The sequence below is a fragment of the Scaptodrosophila lebanonensis genome, unplaced genomic scaffold (genome assembly GCF_003285725.1).
Source record: "Scaptodrosophila lebanonensis strain 11010-0011.00,11010-0021.00 unplaced genomic scaffold, SlebRS2 tig00000085-arrow-pilon, whole genome shotgun sequence".
NCBI classification, from domain to species: domain Eukaryota; kingdom Metazoa; phylum Arthropoda; class Insecta; order Diptera; family Drosophilidae; genus Scaptodrosophila; species Scaptodrosophila lebanonensis.
Window position 1 is genome coordinate 5,131,796 of NW_022060564.1, and position 23,123 is coordinate 5,154,918.

Sequence of the window (23,123 nt, forward strand, 5' to 3'; positions counted from 1 at the left end):
GTTCGAAAATTGGCTCATTGCATATGTCTTCGATATGAACTGTTGGTTTTTCTTTTCTTCATTTCAATGTGTTGGTTTCGTGTTGGTTTTCCTCTCAATATTTCTGTCGGGCATTTAAGTCTTCTGTTTGTTCAGTAAATTTGTTGTTTTATGCATTTTCTTTTTGTTTGTTTTCAATTTAAAATAAAAAAACATTAATATTTGTGCGTACGCAGTTTAGTGAAATAATTAATTTTTGTTTTCATTTTGAAATATTTGATTTGGTTTTTTTTATATGTAAAATTTTAACGCTTGCTTTATCGTATTCGTAATAAAGAAGTTAAAAAAAAGAAACGATTTCAATTATTTATTTCGGTAGGAATTTTTGTTTAAGTACTCTTTTTTTTATTTACTATTTACATAAGCTGACATAATGCAACTATTTTATATGAGAATGTTCTCCTTGAGAAAATTGATATTTGAATTAATTATATTTCAGAGTCTCGAAAAAAAGATAAGTCGCATTTTCTGAATATCGAAAAAAAAGAGAATGTTAAGGAAACTATCCAGACTGCAATGCTATTTCATAACTTAATTATTTCGCTTGGTGTATTAATATATATTTATAAAAATTGCTAAATTATTTGATTTTCAACGTTTACATTATTCATTGCATACAATTTATCTTTAGCTAACATTTTGTCTAATTGCTCGAAAACTTGCACATCAATGGAAATTTATTTCGCAAATTATTGTCTACAAACATATAGATATAAACTCGTTAGTGTTACTTTATTTTGTTTTTGTTTTTTTGTTCTTTTTTTTGTATAACTCTTGCTTTCAATAACAGAATATTTTATGTAATGGCGCGCCTGTCTCTCAAAACTAACAACTTAAAGGAACAACTGGAACCTTATACGCCTGGTGTTGCATCTATATGAGTTGTGCCTAAGAGAAATAAACTAATCCTATGGGCGCTTAGTATCACGCATTGGCGAGCACAAATGTAACCGTCACCATCAAAATGTGCGCCACTATGACGGAGGCCGATGTGTGCAGTAAGGTGCTACCACGCCCACATTGTTGTATTTCGATCTCCTCGGGATGGTAGTTAATGCATTTCTTGGGTCGCCGGCGCGACTCCTGTTCCTGTGTCTGGCGACGCGTACTGCAAGCACCTATAAGAAAATACCATTATTATCGATGATGTTCCCCAAAACGTGGCCCGAACCAGACGTACCGACAACGCCCGACTCCTCCATGGGCTCAATGTCCAGCTGCTTGGATCCACATGGACACAGAGTGTCCACCACTAACAAAATCAAGTTGCTGTGCGGAATTTTCTGGACGCTGAATGGACGCTCACAGCCCGACACATGACAATTGGTTAGCTTCCCCTGTAAGATAGCATTCGTCCATTATGCAAAGAGTCCTTTTGTAAAAATACTCTCCGAGCTTACCTTTAGCGGATTATTTTGACCGCCCTGATTGAGACGCTCTGGCTGTAACATATAAAGATCCGTACGCAAATCACAGCGACGCGCATTCTGTGGATCTGGTGTATATCTGGGCCCTGAATGGGGCTTATGCTGCTTTGGTGGTGGCGTGGTATAGTCCTGTCAAAAGAAAAAAAAAATCAATATTTAGAAATTGGAAGTAAACCACGAAATATGCAGTAACTGCTTATAAAATGATTAAAGAAGTTATTGAATTATACGAGAAGTTTGTTTAATATTTAAATAAATATGTTTTTAGAAATCTATTTTTCAGACAAAAGAGCAGGCTCCTAAAAGATATCAAGTATACGAGTTTATTTAATATTTAAATAAAAAATGTCTTTAGAAATCTATTATTCAGACAAAAGAGCAGGCTCCTAAACGATATCAAGTATACGAGTTTATTTCATATTTAAATAAATATGTCTTTAGAAATATATTATTCAGATAAAAAAAGGTTCCTAAACGATATCAAGTATACGAGTTTATTTAATATTTAAATAGAAATGTCTTTAGAAATCTATTATTCAGAAAAAATAGCAGGCTCTTAAACGATATCAAGTATACGAGCTGTATTTAAATAAATATGTCTTTAGAAATCTATTATTCAGATAAAAAAAAGGTTCCTAAACGATATCAAGTATTCGAGTTGATTTCATATTTAAATAAATATGTCTTTAGAAATCTATTATTCAGACAAAAGAGCAGGCTCTTAAACGATATCAAGTATACGAGTAGTAAGAAAATCGAAGCTCGATTGCCAATAAATAAATATATTATCGAATATCATACTAGAATATAGAACTATAAAGATATTGAACTTAAGAAAACATATAATACGCATAATGTTAAATGGAACGAAATATAACTAATACTTTTTAAATTTATTAATATTTGGCAGCAAAAAATTCCGACCAAACTAAAAGTAAATTGCGAATCATCGTTCGTTTTAGTAAAAAAAAAATGGTAATAGCTCGATAAATATGTCATCTTTTTTATGAATTTCTATTTAAGAATTATAAAGCGGTATTAAAAAACATAGCCTCTCACAGTTCTAAAGTTCTCCAAATTTCTAAAAAAAAATATTTTTTATACGCACCACATCTGCAGTTGTGAAGAACTCATCCATTTCCTGATCCACGGGCATATTATAATCATTATCGAATGGCTCATATTCATCTGAATAATTGTTCTCAACAAAGACCACTTCCTCGCCATCATATGTATAATCGTCTTGGGGCCAGGCGCGCAAAGTAGCCGGCATTAAGGATAACCAAGTGGCGCAGAGCGCTACGAAATGATTAAAGAACCAGGAACCCACACGATTCGGCTTCAATATGCCACCAGCTGCCGTATAGGGATTATCGGAATCGGAGCAAACGCCCTGATAATCATTTACAGTCACACGCTTATAGATGCGATCCTGTACCAGCGAGTCCATAATGGTGCCATCGATTTGGCCAAAGAACTTGCCAGTGTGTTCCATTTCCTCAGATATGATGACAAAACCGCTGTTATCCAGAACGTAACAATCGAGATTATCGGAGGCGCAAGTGCGCTTACAACCCGTCATTCCAGTGCACTATAAATGGATAACAAAATAAGTTGGGTGTTGTTTTCGACTGGGGCTCAGAACTTACCGCCGATGTTATATTAATGAAATGCTTGGCCAGCGAGTCGTGTTGGAACTGAAGACCCACAACACCAGCCGGAGCTTTGTGGCCCCGATGTTCCACAAATATGGCATGCGAGGCTGTTACCAGAGTAGCATTCGATTTAATAGCATAGCCAGAGCCAAAAGGTACGCTATAGACAAAACTGTCCGGTTCGACAGTATGCTGATCCACCGCACGTTTATACCAAGATGTGTCCATGGCTCGCACATTCTCCTCACTGAAGTGACTGCAAAAGAATGTTCTCATTATTCTTTATTCAGTTTGCGAATCGAGTCTTGCGTCTTACGGCTCAGGTGTATCCTCGGGACGCTTGATGTGATCGATCCAACGCAACAGCCCCGAACGTGTGGCTACAAAGGAAGTGGCGACCACAAACTTTTGATATCCTTGTCTGCATGGTGAATTTATTTTCGAATTAAAAAAGACATTAAAGAGAAACTAGGTATTAGTACAGTCACAATTTAATATCTCCAAGAAAAACTGGGCTAAAATGCATTAATATAATATATTTAATTAATTATATGGCAGCACGAGCGTTTTGTTAAACTATTATGGAACTTCATTTCATAAAGAATTCTCTTGAAGTACACCAGAAAACTGTTCAGTTACTTAACACATCATATTGTGATGCTTAAGCAGCTAATTAGTCTTAAGGAACACATCAAACATCTATCCAAGCATATCCTTATGGCTCAAATCAAGTTTCCTCAAAGCTGTGTGTGTGTTTTTTGTTTTTTTCAATAACTACGAGTACTTGACCGTTGAGAACTTTTCAATACAATTACCTCTTCAAAATTGCCATCAATGTGGCGATGGGACTAAATTTATATATAAATGTGCATAATTGAAATATTTGTATATATTGCAATCAAATAATATAAGTATGATAAGAATTTTGCATTAGTTGGTGCATATAGAAATCGAATGCAGCAACAATCATGTGCCAGCAAAGAAAATAGAGTGGGAAAATATGCAAGAAAAAACATTGGTGCTTTAGTGTGTGAAAAAATATCAAAAACAATTCTTCACAAACATTTTTAAATACAAGATGATTAAAAAATAGACTTAAAGAGTTATAACAAAATTAACACTTGAAATGAAATAAATAAAAAAAAAACAAATAACAATAATAATAAATAGTAGGGCTCGAAGATTTCACCAGAGATTGACAATTAAATTAATAGAAGGCGAGTTATCGCACAGAAACGAATACTCTATTTGCGATTTAGGTACAAAAATGACAAAAAATTTCACAGAATTCTAAAGTATTCAAAACCCATCACTAAATTGGGGAAAAAAGAGAGCAAATCTGACCAAAGCTTAAGATTTTGTTGCTTCTATTCTCCGCATCAAGTCAACATATGTACAAAACTACATTTTTTTTATTGAAAAAAGTCAACACCTGTATAAATGAACATTTTTGGCAAGAAGAAAAAAAATAAATATGCAAATTAAACATTAACCATTCCTTGTATTTGGCTTTGTTTTGAAAAATTATATTTAACCGCAAAAGAAAGTTGAAGATCTTGTTGCATCTATTCTCTGTAAAAAGATTTTAAAAAAGATCGCATTTTAAACATCAACCACTCCGCCAAATTTGGAAAATGGCGTTTGTCCACAAAAAGAAATGGCGTCGAAGTCATTTCAAATGAAAAAGTTCAAGCCATTCTGAAGGACAAAAGTATGTACCACCCGAGGCTAAAACACTTAATTTAAATAAAATAAACTATATATAATTTTGATATTGTCGTTGTTTCTGCAACTCTCAAAACTATTTAAATAAATAAAATTAAATTAAATTAAAATAGTAAAACAATTCTAAAATAAATTCAAATAAATTTAAAAATAAGTTAAATTAAATTAAAATTAAACAAAATCACGATCGGAAACAAAATGTGCTTAAAAATTGGTTTTCGTACCAATTTCCTTTGGAAAAAGAAACGCGCGAAACGAAAAAATGTTGTGAAATGTAAATGTTTTCTTGAACTTACTGTTTATCCTCCTTGCCATTGGATGAGCCCGTGGAGTTACGATCTAGACCATCTGTTACCATGGCATCGCGCACCAAACTCTGTATGAGGGTTCGATCGCAAAAATATGGTTCAGCCTTGCGAGAACCCTGCACATTCAGATGTTGGGCGAAGTGGCCCGATTGTGAGCCGCCATGCATGTTGTGATGTGGCTGCGGCGACTTTGGTCGAACCTATGAAAAATTCAGATGAAAATATCACATTATTAATCGCATACAACAAAAAATACTAATGCTTGCTGTAGAGGAAATGCTTACCGACATCCACTTCCAACCAGGACGGCCAGCACGTGCCAAGAAGTGCAATACTTGCTCCTCTGGCGAGCCAAAGCTGGGTTCTTGGTCGCGCGATGTATACTCTCCGGAGCTCTCACGCTCCTTCTCCAAATCGCTTACGCTATTGTACTCGCAATACACCCAATCGGGATGTACGCGCCAATTGTCCCCCTTGAAGTACTCGGTAACTGAAGAGAAAGGAACATAATTAGAGCTGTTAATCATTTAATTGTGAGTTAGGGACTTACCATTGCTACGCGAATGCCGGATCTCTTGCTGGGAGACTAACTCATGGCTACCGTACTTTTCCGGGAGCACAATAGCCAGCGTAAATGGTGTATCCTCAATGGGACCATAGAAATAGCGATGAGTGCGTGTAGACACGCGCTTCGCTTCATCATAATGATTCAGCACAGTAAACTCGGTCTCGCCCTCCTTGGGACGGATCATGTCACCACGCATCTATAAAGGAGAATCAGATTTCAGTAATGCAGTAAAAGTAATTTTAAAAACCAATACAACTCGTACAACAGTCGGAACAGAAAGCCATTACGTCCGTCTGTATGAACATCGACATCTTTTGAACCATAACGATGGGGGTCACCAAACTTGGCAGTTAGACTTATCCCATTTATATGCATACCAAGTCTACGATTTGTTATATATAGTTGTATATATGTAGTAACGATAGGTTGATAACAAATTGCAGACAGAAAACAGTTTTTTCAATCGAAACTTCTTATAGAAAGGTTTTGTATGCTGCATCGGCAACCTTTTCTGTGACGAAACTAAGCGCACAAAAATGAACAGCAAGTAGACCAGCTGGCAATATTGTATTTGCTATATATTTGCTATCTATGTATAGCGGTTTCTACCATATTCTACCAATTTTTAGCTGGGTTTCTAAACATTTATAGTGAGTTTTGTAGCTTTTTTTAGAAGACTTTTTTGCTACTTAAAGTTGATGTTCTAGCGAGGTTTCTAGTCATTTTTCGTTGATTTTATAGTCAGAATGATAGCAATTGAGATGCCTCTATGTTGTACCTTAATTTTATTTTGAAAGTCTCCAGCTATGTATTTTCCCAATTCTTCAATGCGTATTATTTAAAGCACTCACCTCATTAAGCAAATTTTTGTTCATCTCGACAACCTCGTGATCGTTGCCGATTTCAGTTTCCGGCAGTTCCAACTCCGTTATATCGACTGAGGCATATTTGGGACGCAACTGATCAATATATTGATTACCATCGCTCAGTGGACGCAAATCGGGATGATACAACACCCGTCCATTATTATCGACGATAAACGAATAGCCATTCGGTCCCAGCTTGTGCTGCGGTATCATTTTGCGTATCTCCTCGATGGGCACATCGGTGCCCACGACACCCAACAGATTGGCGACACGCACCGAATGATTTCGTCTATCGAAGACCGGAGTTGAAACTGTCGTGACGAGTCGCCGTTGGTATTCAGAGTCGCGTCCTAATCCGCCAGATTTTCCGGCCACAAACACAGGACTCCAGTGTACGGGATGATCGGCCTGATACATAATCATCGGTCTGGCCATAACCAGTGCATAGTCAATAACTTTGCGACGTGCCTCCTCAAAGTCATTGATTTGCACAAAGAAGCCCTTGTTCGAGCAGGCCATCTCATGGAGATTGCTGCGACTGCCAGAGTCGCTGCCAATCAAATAGGTGAAGATGCGCACTGGCATATGCGGCCAGTTGTACTGTTTAATGATGTCCTTGTGCGACTCCGAGGTGCTCCCCGTGATGAGCATGATGGCCTGATTGCATTGACTGCCAGCACCGGATTGATTATACTGCAGGACAGTAAAATGATTAAATAGGAAACCACAGTCCAAAAGGGTTTTAGCCCTACCTTATGCAATAAACTGAAAGCATACTCCAATCCGGCCGTAAAGTTGGCCGTATCTTCGAGCTTGATGGCCTTCACTGCCGACTTGATCTCTTGCACATTGTCGGGCGTGGCACGCACCATACGCTCCTTGAAACAAGGCACCGGCGTCTTGACCACCTCCGAGAAGGTTATCAGGTTAACATAGTCGTCTTCGCCAAGCGTATCTAGGATATTGAAAGCGGTAGCCGCAGCCAAGTCAAAGGACTTCTCAGACATGCTCGATGACGCATCCAGCAATATCATCTGCAAGAGCAAGCAGAAGCTATAGTATTAAACCAATTAACTAACTGGAAATGCCACTTACAATGTCCTTGGGTGAGGAGGCCGCCTGTACGAACCAGTTGTGCGTGCGAAAATCATGGATCTGCTTGCTACCCTTGCTCCCCTCCGGTGGCCAAGCGGTGCCTGGGAAGCGCCGCAGAAAACCCGACGATGAGCCAAAATATTGCCAAGACAATGCCGGATCTCGCTCCAAGTTGTTCTGGAACAGTGGATCCAAATGAGCGCTCCACTGCAATGCCGACTTGACATCCGTCTCATCCAAATCGACGCCGTGCGGCACCAGAATCGAGCTTAGACTGAGATTCACCGGCAGGCGTTCAAAGCGTCGCATGAATCGTATGTCCATGTGACGAGCTCCATCCGCCAGCTTGCCATCGGCATTGTACTCATTTATCCGTCGTGCGTCGTAGTGTTGTTGCGCCAGCGCAGAGCTGCCCTGACTCTCCAGCTCGGAGAGCGCCGCCTGCTCTGCCGAATCCATCAGACGCTGCAAAAAACGAAATTAAATTAGTGACAGGCTCTGTAAATACTTCAGTGCGTTTAATTCAAGGCACGGGCCAACAAAAGTTTTTCGCTCAAATATTTCTTTTACTCGTAGTGCCTTTTCTTTTGTGCAGTCGCTTTTGTGCAATTTATTCCCCTGCCTGCACTTTAAATTGCACAAAGCGCACGGAGTTCGAAGTTCGATGCTGAGTTTGCTCCATTTTTACTTTTCAATTTTTATTTTTCTCTTTTTTGGTTTCTTTTTTGGGGGGTTTTCTTTTTTTGAAGCAAGTTTGCGCATCGTGTGGAGCAGTAATTGAAAGTAAGAAGGCACCGTCCAGCAAAAAGAAAATATAAAAGGTCTTTTTCTTTGGTCTCCTTAAAGGTACCCTATACTTTTTCTAATCAGTATATAGTTACTCGAAGTATATATAGTACTTTAGTCTAAAAACAATTTCTAAATATTCAAAACTAAAATCTGTTTTGCCAGGGCTTTGGAATTATTATAAATTTAACTCAAGTCAAGTTTTTATAAATTAATGGAGCTCACATAATTATGCCTATTTAGTCTATTAATCTATTTTTCTGTTGTTAGTTACAATATTTTTGTGATCTTTGTTTTCCATTTTATTTAAGAAGAACGGAAGAGTATGTTTAAATTATAATTGGAACTTTCTGCAATGCTCTTATTCTATAGTCTTCAAAAGGCAAACGCAAGCGTTTATCACAAACTCATTTATTAAGTTAGTATTAAGTTATTATTATTAAGTTAGCTTTAAGTCATTAGCTTTATGGATTTCTTTGTATAATTTTTCCCGCTTTACACATTTACAATTGTAGTTTAACCTTTTTTATTTCTCCATTTTGCTAAGCTGCCTGTACTCTTAACATTAATTTATCTTCACCTCACTTGTAAATTCAAATGTTTTTAAGATAAGTGAATAAATTGAAATTAAAAATCTAAATACATTATTTTATTTTTATAAATCAACTAATTACTCTGACGATACAGATTACAATAGAGATATATTTTATATTATACCAAAATTCAGATATACAACAATATAACGTTAAAATTTCAGCTAAAAAAGATAAGAAAGCTTTAATAATGAAGTCTGATGCACAACCTTTAACTATTTTAAATAAAATTATTTGAAATTCAAAACGTAATTAACCCATTTTTTGTTTCACAAAGTTGGGCGCAACATACAGCCCGTTTCAAATATTAGTTCTTCTATTGACTAGTCTGTTCAATCTAAACAGTTCCTTTCCACAGTACTTACTTTTCCCCATAAAAAAAATGCAGTTAAAAGAGCTTCTTTAAGTCCTTGATTACATTAGTTGATGTTGAACTTTGTCGTTATTTATGTGTTCGATAATTCCACAGCTATTACAGCTTTAATCCAAAGTTTAATTCAGCATTTTTGTTCCACTGTCCTGCACTCACACAAACGTAGGATTCTGTAGTCGAGAACTTGGCTCACAAATTATTTTCACAAGTTAAACTTGGTATGTATTTTCATAAGAAACAAACAAGCTGAAGCTGAGACGCAGAAGAACTTTGCTGCAGCAAAATTAGAAGCAGCACTAGGGATGGCACTTTGGCGTGATTAAGAATGTGTGTGTGTGACACGTCATTAGCAAAAATAAATATTCCTTATAAGGTTTAGGAAAACAAAGCAAAAATTACTGCTTCAGCTATGTTGAAATGAAACTAAAATAAAACAAAAGTAGTATACCCTAAAGGAGATAAAAATATGAGATAATTTTTCTACTTGTTTCAAAAATTAATAATTTATATATAATTCCGCTTACATATGCAAAAAACTGAGCAAAAATTAAGGCACTAGGTTGAAATGGAACTAAAATAAAATGAGTATACTCCTCTACCTTTTGAGCACAAATAAATATCTATAACTTTTCCGTTTGCTTTTTAAATTAGTAATTAATATAACTCCCTTTATATTTATATGAAATATTTTTCAAAATCTTATTCACTGATTTTTTATATTTATAAAAAGTGCAGCAAAAAAAATACATTTGTTTTCTAAACAGCCATCGAGTATTAAAGAAAAACCTATACATTTTGTATGCACAAATTACTAAACACAAAAAAAATGCAGAAATTATTGAAGAAATTGTGCAAACACAAACCTTATTATAAAACCAATAATACACAATCAAAATAGCCACAATATTCAATGTTTGGAGCATTTCAGCTAACGTTGCAATGGAGAAAAATATTGGATAGATGTTGAACTATCACGCACTCATCCGCCTTGTAGAACCAAGCCGTTTGGAATGCTGGCTGAGCGAAAACAAACACCTGCAGTCATAGACGTGCCTGCAATCCCCTGCCCCGATCTGAGTGTCTTTATGTTTGGCGTAGCAAAACAACAAAACCAAGATTCCACTGCACCTGAAGACATTGCACAACTATGTGGGTGCATTGAAATAGTTCAACTACTTGAGCATAATGGGGCAATGGGGGGGAATTGGGGGGATGGGGAAAGGGCGAGCGAGCTGCTGCTGCTTATAGACGCCCAAGTATGAAGAAGATTTCAATGTAAATTGGCTGCCGTTGGGCTAAACCTGCACCACGGGAATGTGTCAGCGGCTTAGTAAATGGCGCACAGCTAGACAAATGGTGCAGCAGACGAGAGAGAGATAGAGAGAGAGAGAGAGAGGGAGAGAGTCGAGAGCTGAGCAACTAAACCGCCCAGATGACGACGAATGAACTACTACTAGAGGGCGTCGCTTCAACTTAAACTTCAAAGCAGTAGCGGAAAGTTGTCCTGCATTGAAAAGTTTGGCTCCAAAATACTACAGCGAGTGGCTAAAGCAAAGTTATTTGCACATTTTTCGAGCGGCCAAAATTAGTCGGGACTTAAAGTTTTCAAAAGGTGTTGAGTGGCAACTAGTTAAGGCATTAAATAATAAACAGTACTCGTAGTCCTACTTGTAGTTGTACTTGTGTTTGTGTGTGTGTGTTGCCTGCGTAGTTGGGTTTCGGCCAAAAGTTTCAATGCCTCAGTTTCAACCTCAGCAAATGGACTTAGAGTTAAGCCACAGTATTACCTTACCGTACAGAAGTTGGTTGGAAAATGTAGGCAAAAGTTTTCAAATTTTATTAAAAATAACGACGTTAATAACATCGTTATATCAATTATTTATAGCATTTTAAAGAGCTGAACACTTCTGAACGGTTTGGAAATGCCATTGGAGTTTCAAGCATGCTACTATAATATTTTCTGTGTGTTTATAATATATTCTCTTTAACCTTAAATGGTTGCAAATAACATGCTTTTATTAAATTTTTCTATCATTTTAAAGAGGTGTAGTTATTCGCACAACTTCTGAAGTGTTTGTAAATCCCTTTAAAGTTTTAAAAGCATTGTAAAGCATATACTACATATCTATAATATTTTCTGTCTGTTTATAATATGTTCACTTTAAGCCTAGATGGTTGTTCTATATAGAATTGGCGACGAAGTAGACAGGCATTCCGTAAGAAGGAGTTCTAACGATTTTCCTCGTCGACGAAGATCAACCTCAGTAATAAGTACCTTTTTACACAGATTATAAAAATAAAATGAAGAACAACCTCAGTAAAAAGTACCTTGTTCAAACAAAAAAAATAATGTTCTTGAAACTAAGTTGCTTTATTAGTTTTTTAAGTGTTATTAATACAATTATATCAACAAGTGTTTCTAAAGTCTATTTCAATCAACCAACTTTTGCGATTACAAAGAAAACTACTTGAAGATTAGTCCAAATATTTGAAGACGTTATGTGTTAATTTTTTGTATAATAATAAAGTCCTAAAAATGTAACTCTAATTAAATTTCAAAATAAATTTTAAACTATCAAAGTTATCATAAACAACAGATAAACCTAGAACAGATAGTAAATAAAGACGTCAGATTAAACAAAATAATAATAAAGTAAATTGAATAAAAAAATTTTTTAAATGTAAAAACTGGATCAATTTAAAATCGGCCGCAGTCGTTTCGATGAAGAACAAGCTTAGTGTACGTCAAATAAGAAAAACCAGCTAGGCTTAAAATATTTTTTAAGATCTGCTTCATAGACTTTTATATTAATTATCAAACTTATTGATCAAATAATTTAAACAATTATTCATTATTTCTGTGCAGAACTTTGCTTAGCAGTTCTGTCAACAAATTTAACATTGGACCTCAATTTATATGCTTAAAGAAGTTGTCATCTTTATCCTAAAGTGTCCTGGCCTTGTATTATTTATGACACATAACAGTTGGCATTGAGTACTACAACTGGAAAACATTTTTATTAGCACTCGAACAAATTGTCTAACAAGGAACCAGCAGAACATGCAATACACACACAAATATTATGTATCATAACACAAGTATTTTTCTTTTTACAATATTTTGCACTTATGCAGCAATTGTGGGGGCGAAGAAAACGGCTCTAAGAGTCACACACCCCTTGAAGTTGTGGTGCACCAATCGTGTCGTCTAAGACATGACGCATGGCGACGGCTCAACGCCAGCTCTGGGCTCTGTGCAATGCAATGCCCTCTCATACACAATTTTCATTTGACACCAGAAAGTCCGTCCAGTCTGTCTGTAGAAGTAACAGAAGAAGAAGCAGCAGCAGCTGTCGACATCTTAACATTCAAAAGCCAACAATGACAACGACAACGACAACGGGCGAGACGACCGAGACCAGCTCAAATGTCAACGCTACCGTTGCCATCGTCGCGTCGTTGCCGGAATTAGCAAAATGCAGCTACTTGCACGCAATTTGTTTGCAAGACATATGAAAAAAAAACCAAGAAGAAGACGAAGAAGAAAATGCGCAAAAGAAAGAAAAGACAGTATCAGAAAAGAGCTGCACGAACAACAAAAAGAACATGCACACACACACACACACACACACACACAGACAAACACACAAGCAAGTAGACAAGCCGACATATCGACTCGCAGGCCGTGAGTGTCAAAGTGCGTGCACTTTTCGATGGGCGTTGGCAATGCTGATATTAGCAACAGCCTGAAAGTATGCAGCACCACTTACACATTGACCATATGTGCCTCTTATTAGCGATGGTGCCGTGACAGCCCGATGGCCATGATGATGGTTGAAATATAAAATATAACTCAAGATGACTCATGATATTGTGAGAGAATGAATAAAATGAAATTTTCCCGGGAACAGAACGTTATTCACAAAAGGCATATTTAACCACGGGCTGCAATCATCTTAAGAGTTATTATAAAAAATGTCAAAATTGTAAAAAAAAAGAATTAATTTTATTCATTCCCGCACAATATCATGATGCATTCATGAGTTATATTTTACAACATAGCCAATAATCATTATAAATATCATCATAAAATAATGATTATTCTTTAAGTTTTATTTATTTACTTTTTTTTCATCAAAAATAAAACTCAAGTTGTAACTTTACGTTTTTCTTAAGCAATGAGGACAAAATGCATATACACCTATTTCTGTTTTCACACAGTCTTTTTTCACACAGTTTTGGTTTAACACGGCTTAAAAATTAAAAACTTTAATTCCATTTAGCACGATTCAAAATAACATATGATTAAAGCCTTTTTTACACGATTTTTTTTTTGTAACCAATTTTTTTTTTTGAACCAATCTACCGTGTAAAAATAGAATTAGGTCTATATCCTTAAACAGTAAGCGAATACGAACATTTATAGTCCAGTTTTGGGCTACAAACAACATCCTTACAAAAATATTTTCATTAAAAAACAATTAATTACGGCTGTCATTGCCAGGACCAGAGCATGATCTTGCGACTCGCCCAAAGTAAATATCTTAATAACAAACATATCTATTTACATATATTACAGTATCAATGTCTTTAGAATATTGATGTAATCCTCGTTTTCTGAAAGCTACTATAAGTGAATAATTTCTTCGAAAGAAATAAGAAAATAATCATTATTTGTATTATTCCTGTATTCAACAGTGGAGTTTCATTAAATATTAAAGAAAAAGAAAAAAATTAAACAGTTGTTTTTTATATCAAATTTAATTATGTAGTTACTGAAACGGGTACAGTGTATACATATAATATATATATTCCATAAAATATATATTATTCTCTTTTTTGTCTATGCCCAACATTTCAAAACTCATTTCTTGTCATCTGATTTATTGTCACAAAGTCACGTATCACGCACACCTCTGCTTTCTATTTAACATCATCCCTGTCAAGTCGAATGCCCACTGTGGCGTATGAGTGATTTTTTTGTTTCTTACAGCTGCAGCTGCTTTAGCTCGCTTTGTGCTCATGTTCGGAACCAAATGTAAGATGTGTGTGTTTTAATGACATGGCCAAGGCAGACGAGGGCGACGAACATTTGAACAGTTTTCACAATCTTCCCCCTTTTTTTTCGCACACTGTCTACCCTGACTTTTTATTTTCATAATAAGCATTATTTTACGTCTGACTGCACACACACACAGCTCAGCTCAGCTTGGCAATAACTTGCAATATGTTAGTATACCAACTTTTAATATATTTTCAGCATACGAGTATATACTAGACATCATTTTCGAAGCGATTGTGAAATGTATTTATAGGTGACTTTTATTTAATCGTAGCACAGACGCATTTAAAGTAATAGAGAGATGAAGTAGGCAAGAATCTGAACCACAAACAAACTTAGTTCAAGCTTCTTCACAAGTCGCTTTGGGTATATTTTAACATGCAATATTCGCAGCCTAATAACCAAGACAAGCAGTCACAGTAACAGTCACAGTAACAGTCACAGTTACAGTCACGGGACCAAACCAAAATGTCTTTGCTGTGGATTATGCCAACTTATTAGACAGCAAGACTCGCACAGTTGTGGTGTGGCCAAAAAGTAAGTAAGCAAGTAAGTAAACAACTGGCAAATAGACTCGCGTCAAGCACTTGGAAAGTCTGTCCCCACCCCCCTTCCCCCCTCGTTGGCCTGCTCCCCATCTGTTTGCTGAGCGTTTGTGTGCAGCATTTTAAGCTAAAAGTGCGACTGTTGCATGCGACACATTCACATTTGATGTGGTTTACTTTAAGGATTATTAACGCTCTTTGACAGAGTTTGTCTTGGTTTGTTTGTCTGTATGAGTGTGTGTGTGTGTTTACTCTGAGGTTGTGAAATTTGTTTTTACATGTTACTTCTTTCCTATTTACTTGCAACGCTTTAATTTTCTCAAGATGAAACGTTAAAGTTGTTTCATCTACCGTGTGAATCTATAGACTGTTCAAAGCACAGAATCATTCACTCAAATCCTTGTCATTTGAATTTAGACACCACAAATCCCAATAGGGATGGAAAATAACATGTGTAACCCCCACCTATTAAAAGTGTAATAATTTACAAGAAACAAAAATGAATTACGTTCAATAACTTTTTTGTCCACTGGGTTACTAAATGTACAACAACTAATTTATTTAAATGCATCTATTTAGTGTGAAATGTTGTTTTAATTACAAAAATTATACATTTTTCAATAAATAATTAATTTTAATAAAAATGAACACAAAAGGTGTCCAAAGATTGGCAAGAACTTTATTGAGAATCTTTTCAGCCCACAAAAAATTAATGACTTTATTAAAAATTTCAAAAATTCCCAAGCAGCTTGTTGAGGAACTTTAACAGACAAGCACGTCTTTAAGCAACTTTTGCATATGAAAGCCTAACTATCTTTTTTATTTATTACTAATTTAATTTACAGAATTAGCATTGTGTGCTAAAAATGTTTAATCTAGAGCGGATTCATCTGTAACTGTAACTAACAGCAGCAAAGCAATCAAAATATATGACTAAAGATGTTTAAGATACGTGTCTCTATTAGTTCTAGCAGATCAAGTTTCTTAATTGTTTGGACCCTTAAGCTGATTCCTAGTTTTGTCTTCATACAATATAAAACTTTTGCTTGTTTGAAAAAAGCATACTTTAATGTACTGAACTATATTTGAAGTTACTTGCAACGAATTCATCGGAAAAGATATCAGCCAGAGCATTCAAATTTTTGTAATTCTTCAAAGCAGTGCAAAAAGATTGAAAAAGATGTTGTCTCCCTTAAAATCGAATTTCATGCAAAAGCGAAAATAATTCGCATTTCGATACACAAATGTAAAAGCTTAATATTATATTCATCAAAGAATTATACTGATTAATTATATAAGCATTTATACCACATACTAAATAGCCACTCGAATTGAAGTCTACTTGTATGTATTTGTAAGTCCGTCTGAAAGCCGCTTATACCAATTCGAAGCTTTCTACTTGTATATAACTTTAATTCTATAACAGCAATCAGCTAACTACATTATTATAATAGCCTTTATTCGTTTATTTTTTATTAACTTCCGTCCCAGCAATTTATTTGGAATCAACTTAGCAATTATACTTGACTTTTCATAACTGAATTGAAAAACCTCCTTTTCTACTAAATGGCAGTTCCGCTTGATTGCTAAGCTCTTGCACACAAACTCCCCTCAGTGCACATAGCATTTGAGCAGAGCGCCCAGACACCACACCTCTCTAGCTCCCACTTAAGTAAATACTCGTTCAGTAGCAGCAACAACAACAACAAACTTGCAACGATGCAAACGTCAACATGTTGGAGGCAAAGCTTTTAGTGTGAAGACATTTCCATCGCTCGTTGATGGTCGCGCATCTATCGAACATGTTTCTATTTAGGACTCGAAACCCAGCCCAGTACCAGGGTAGACCGGAGTTTTTCACCCACATCGACCCCTCTCTCATCCACACAATCCACATACAATGTCAACGTCAAAGTGCAAGTGACATTATGGCAGAAAGAAGTCAACAGGGAGCATGGGAGCAGCAGAGGGTTTACGGGTAAGTGAGTAAAAAACTGATGCAAAAAAATGTGCAAGCCGTGCAGCATTTCTGCCATTAAATGCAATTTTAAAGTCAATTTAAACTTAACAAAACTTAACGCAAATAAAGGCTGTCAGCAGCAGCAGCAGCAGAAGAAGGAGCAGGACATGGCGAACGTGAACAGACAGACTGGCTGCAGGCTGGAGCTGCGGCAAAGGGAGTGGAATATGCTTGAAATTTCCCGATGAACTAAAACAGGGCAGACAGAGTTGACTTAATTGAATTAGAGTGGCTGTTGATGGTATTTAAGTGCCTTTTGTTTGCATGAATATGCAATAGAATACTTTATGCAAAAAATCAGGCATAAAATTGTTACTTTATATTTTATCAGCAGCTACATACTTCCTAATTTTATTTATGGTATTAATATTATTTTGAAAACCGCTTTTATGTTAAAAAATCGTTTATTGCTGTTGGCATTAATTTGTTATTTCAAGCAATACTCGAAAATTTACCGAAAACTTAAACAGACCATATGTGCTAAACTATATTTATTTATTTATTTATTTATTTTATCATCAAACGACGCTGGCGATTTAAAAGGAAAAAAGATCAATGATATATTCTTTGATTCGAAAGTTATTTTAATTTAATATTATTTAAGCCTACATTCAGATCGATTGGCCCAAAAGGTAGTTAGAGCAATATCTGCCGTTGAAATAAGAATCAAAAATGTTCATAAATGTGTTCGCTTTTCTCTAAAACGCAGTATTAATACTCTTGAATTGAGAAATGCTTTTCTTTAGCGAATAATGAGAATAGCAAGCGCATTGTAATGCAAATTAATCTCTGGTTTTGTTGTTTTGTACAAGAATGTATGGTTGCTATGTTAAGTAATCTTTCGAAAGCTGTATTGACATTCTTTTTATTAATAAGACAGTCATTGAGTTGCTGACGAGCTGTGGGTTGTACTGGACTCTAAATATTGACAATGCCAATCATACCCCTACAATTAAATACAAGGAAAGTAACAGCAACATTTTACAATATAGAAAAATTAACGTAGTTTAAAGAACATATTTTCTGTCGTGAAAGCCCAAGCAATTTTTTCTATCACAGTGTTTTCTGTATGAACCACAAAAACATTATATTCCATTATATTAGTATTCCAGAGTTTTGTCGGAAATTAAAAGCAATTCAATTCCAACATAGTCGCCTGAATTTGAAATTGAAGCATTCGGATTGATGGTCACTTATTAATGCAAAAATGCTGGGCTGTTCATTAAAAAAGCTGCCCCTGCTGCCAAAAACAGTAGCTTCGTAAGCAGCTGACACTAAGAAATAAAACAAACTGTTAGAGTCTTTCCATGTAAACATAAAATCTTTTACCATAATTGGAAAAATTGTATGTCAGTAAAAAATGTGATAGAAATGGTTTTTCAATATTTTAAAACTCCTAGATCTCTTCTTTTTAAAAAAGAGAGCTATTTGAAAGCAGAGTTAACTGCGTCTTTAATAGTTATAGTTATAGTGGCTTAACTAATTTGTTACTATTTTAAAATACTTCGAATTGTTTGTTCTCTCTTTCAAAGCGCTTATTTAACAAAAAAGTAACTAAATTTATTTCAGCAATGGATTTTAAGTTAGTTTATATATTATTTTTAATTTTTTATTTTAATATTTTTTTCAAAACAAAAGTGTCGAAAAGAGTCAGAATGTTTCATCAATTTAAAATTAATTATTTAATTTAGTTGAATAAAGTATATATATATATTTATATATATATATATATATATATATATATATATATATATATATATATATATATATATATATATATATATATTTGGCAACTATGTATTCTCATGTCAAACTGTGTTAAATGTTTATTGAAAATGAAATAGCATCAGGGAATCTTTCTTCCTTATTTTGTAATTACTCTTTTGTATTCAGTTCTTAATAAACTTTCGACCTTTCCAACCACTTTTATCCAGACTAAAAGCCTATGGTTTTAAATAAATGTACTATGTTGCTTAAAAAATGATTTCTGACTAACTGTTTGTACTTATAATTCGCATTTATCTTTTAAGTAACAATTTATACAGATTTCTAGTCTATTATTTATTATTTAGTAAAATAAATTAAAGTTCCTTAGTATTATATACATATTTATATTAAATGCGATCTAGAACTGGTTAGCTATAGATGTTTCTTTTGAAATGTATTTGATTTATTCATTTGTCATTTAACTTTAAGTGCACTCTAATATGCACAAACTAGTTAATGTTTTACAGACAATTAGCTTTTAATGCAAGTTGGGAAGATAGAAAAAAAAAACATCTCGAAGCTCAACAAAACAAAAGGCAACCGAACAGGTGCTGGTGCGTAAATGTAGCACTTGATGGCAATGTGGCTCATGATGATCATAATGATGATTATGATGGCGATGGTGGTGCCACAAGCAGACAACCAAAACACACAATACAAGTGTATATATAGTATATACTTGTATGTGTGTGTGTGTGGTTCGTCCAGGCATCTCACGCAAGGGTTGCTTTTCATTATTTTTCATGTTCGACATGAGTGCAAAGGCAAAAATAATAGCAAAATTGTTGCAGTTGAAAGGCGAGGCACACACACACACACACATACAAACACATGCACGCAGACACACACACACACACACACACACACACATACACCTGTCAATGATGCCAAAGTTGCACAGATTGCTGTTGTTGTTGTTGGCCAATTGCCGGCAAGCGATTGACTCTCGTTTCTATTGCACTTGTTGTTGCTCAGCATGTTGTTGTTTTGTTGTTGTTGCTGTTGCTGTTGTTGCTGTTGTTTTCCTACAGACTCGCTGCTTATTTTTGCTATCTTTATTTGCCCACATTGGCCTCCTGGTCAATTGTGCGGGCACATTGGGCGTGCTCATATACTATAGTATATTGTACCATTCTCGTATATGTTAACATCCCATATTACGTATACGCGCTGCTGTCACTATTTTATAGGTCATCAGTGGGTGTGTATGTGTATGTGTGCGTATGCGTGTTGACAAATAGATTTATAACGTGTTACATGCATTGTTATGTCTATGTAGGCATACACTAATTATATGATTCGTTTGATGGATCAACACGATATGCACTCGTATATATGTGCATGTGTATGTTCTCACGATAAATGTACTTAGATATGATGCATTTGACCAGCATTATTAGAGCACTAAAAATTAAACACAAATAGTTATAAGGCACTTAAATATATTATTGTAAGAGAGTGGTGCAAGAAATAATGAATATTAAAAAAAAAGTGCAATTGAGAATCATTTATTAAAACATCTTTGTATAAGGAGTCCTATAAGGTAAAGGTATTTTTTTATTCCAACCATCTCTCTCTTTCCCATAAATTTTAATGATGTTTCGATGAGTGTATCAGCATTTTCAAAACACGTTTGTAAGTTGTAAAGTAAAGTAAATCCAGCTTTAAATTTATTTATTGTTAAACCACTAAAAGGATCGGTTTTTTTTCAGAGCTGTTTATATATTTTAAAATCATGCGAGAACGATGTTGTCAAAGGGGGAAAGGAACAAATGGAGTGCGTATGAAAAGGTGTGCTTTTGTCATATTCAATCAACTTTTAGTTGAGCAAATAATTTATAAATGTAAAAGCTCAATAAAAATAATAATAAGGAACAATAAGAACAATAAGAAAGGAACAAATCTATAATCTTGTTAGATGGAGTGCGTATTAAAAGGTGTGCTTTTGTCACATTCAATCAACTTTTAGTTAAGGAAATAATTTATAAATGTAAAAGCTCAATAAAAATAATAATAAGTAGAAGAAACAATTCGAATGTCAATACCTGCAATTATTTATAACATAAGTGTTTTATGAAATATATTAAAACTAGAATGTAGTTATGTAGCGGTTTTCTTTAAAAATTCATCTTTATATGCTGCTTTACTTTTGAAATTATTGAAGGCAACATTTTTAAAATAAAACACAGTTAAAAAGCGGATAAGTGAAGAATAGCTTGCAAAGACTATACACTTTTTAACGATAATATTATTACTACAAAATAAAATTACAGGAATATTTTTATTCGTATTTTTTTTTTCAAATACCCACCATAATAAAACATGAAATATAAAAATCGTAAATAAATTTCCTCAATTCATTTTTAAAAAACGCTTTTATTACTGAGGAAAAAGTGATGTATTTTAATTTATATAGAATTTTAATTGTATAATTAGTTTGGTGATTAATTTGTTGACTCGAAATCTCACTGTTTTAACTTTCTAATCATATCATATTCTAATCAAATTTCCTCTATCCTTTTCCCTTTTGCTATTGCATTGTTATATGAGTTCTTTGATTTTTTGAATTTTTATTTTTATTTATGTGAAGATTTTGATCATTACTTGTTTATCTAAAGGTCACAAGGGTATTTATAATATTGTTAAACAACTCCACAGTTCACAATCAATGAAACACATTTGTTTAAATTAAAAATAATACATTTTATTGTGGTTTTAGTAACAAAAGCTTAGCATTTCAGCCGCGATTTCGATGCTGCTGCTCCACACAACGAAACAGGGAGTCCAAATTATTGATATCAAGGTTCAGATTGCCATTCCTTGAGTCGAATCCATGACCACTGCAGACAGCCGCGACCGCGCTATTTAACGCACACACTATGCATAGACTGAGGAGCAGAAAACAGAGCGCGTTGAACTGCATTTTGAGGAGCTGAAGAATTGTCTGTGTGGTGTCGGCTTAATGTTCAGAAACAAACTGTTTGTCGATGGCAGAGAACATGCCTCATATATGCCCGTCTATCAATCGGAGCAATTAAGCCGGGAGATTCCCAACAGCAAGTTTGCGTTGAAAGCCAAAGAACATATCAACTACGCAGATAAGCGGCGTCTATATAATATGAGTGCAAATCACATATACGAGTATGTACATATATTACGTATGTAAAAAGCGATTATTTATTGATGAAAGAGACAAAGCGTCGAACGAATGAGAAGAGGGATTTTCCGGTTTTCAAGTCGTACTTGAAACTCGCAATCATTTCACGATCGATGTTGGGTTATTTTGTAGCGCAGTGTAGCAGCCACATACCCAGCCTCAAAATTGGGGCAAAGCCAAACGTTTTTAAAAATAGTTAAGGTGCAGAAAATAACTTAAAGGCCAATGATCTTTGAATGGAAAAGTAAAGGTTATCAGTTGCTTATACAGAGAACAGAGAATAATCAGAAGAAATAATCAAGTAAGACAATAAAAATATTCTACATATGTGTTTATGGTAGCCCGTCTACTGAGGTATAGAAAGCTGGAGCCCTTCTTTAAGATTAATGCAAGTAATGGAGAGAGGAACGGATTATTTGTCTGAATCGAGCAATATTTACAAAGTAACAATATAATGTAAAAAATTATCTCTACAGGCGTGCTACAAATCTATAAACTGCTGTTGATTCACAATGTTTTAATTTAAAAGATGCGCCTTTAATAAATTGGAATGGTTCCAGAACTGTTTTCAGAAATAGTATAAGTTTTTTATACGCTGTACCCAAAGGGTTTAGAAAGAGAGAAGCATCTGCGATACCTTAAATAAATAAATCCCGTTCTACAAGTATTTGTTTTTAGCATTTAAAAGCTATATTTCAAATCTAATGTTTTTTTTAACAGCATGTGCATGTGCCCTGCATATTCATTTTAACATTAATAGAACTTTTTTCATATATTTTTTTCTATGAAAGAATTAAACAGCCTATAAAGACAGAAATAATGTTAAGAAAACAAATAATTGGATAGAATCAATTTCCAATAAATACTTATCACATTAGTGCTTATAATTTATTTGCTTAAGCTGTGTTAGATTTGTTATATCCATTAAGTATTTTCTTGGAAATTCGAGCTCAGCACAACACACCAAAAACCGGTTTTTGGAAAAAGGTGCGATATAATACCAGTACTAATTAATATATATGTGCATATTTATGAATTTAAAAAAAAAAACTGACAGCCACCTTTGGGGCTATCGGAAGCATGCGTTCATATTTCTAGTATAAAGATTGGTCAATAAATGTGTCTTATGAACTGAGG

The 23,123-nt window shown here is 34.7% G+C and overlaps 1 protein-coding gene across 2 annotated transcripts in view; it reads right to left on the reverse strand.

The window, feature by feature from the left end:
• Nucleotides 1-777: 777 nt before the first annotated feature.
• The window catches only part of LOC115626322 (voltage-dependent calcium channel subunit alpha-2/delta-3), a 66,703-nt gene continuing 44,357 nt past the window's right edge, over nt 778-23,123 (reverse strand). The window contains exons 4-16 of one of the 2 annotated variants that reach the window (XM_030521662.1): nt 7,684-8,148; nt 7,341-7,622; nt 6,574-7,281; nt 5,705-5,918; nt 5,439-5,644; nt 5,143-5,354; nt 3,937-3,969; nt 3,438-3,542; nt 3,116-3,377; nt 2,575-3,057; nt 1,440-1,595; nt 1,220-1,376; nt 778-1,157 (exon numbers count right to left, since the gene is read on the reverse strand). In XM_030521662.1, coding sequence (XP_030377522.1) covers nt 964-1,157; nt 1,220-1,376; nt 1,440-1,595; nt 2,575-3,057; nt 3,116-3,377; nt 3,438-3,542; nt 3,937-3,969; nt 5,143-5,354; nt 5,439-5,644; nt 5,705-5,918; nt 6,574-7,281; nt 7,341-7,622; nt 7,684-8,148 — 3,477 coding nt within the window. In that variant the 3' untranslated portion in view covers nt 778-963. The remainder of the gene's footprint in view (nt 1,158-1,219; nt 1,377-1,439; nt 1,596-2,574; nt 3,058-3,115; nt 3,378-3,437; nt 3,543-3,936; nt 3,970-5,142; nt 5,355-5,438; nt 5,645-5,704; nt 5,919-6,573; nt 7,282-7,340; nt 7,623-7,683; nt 8,149-23,123) is intronic. The other variant, XM_030521663.1, reaches the window with a different exon arrangement.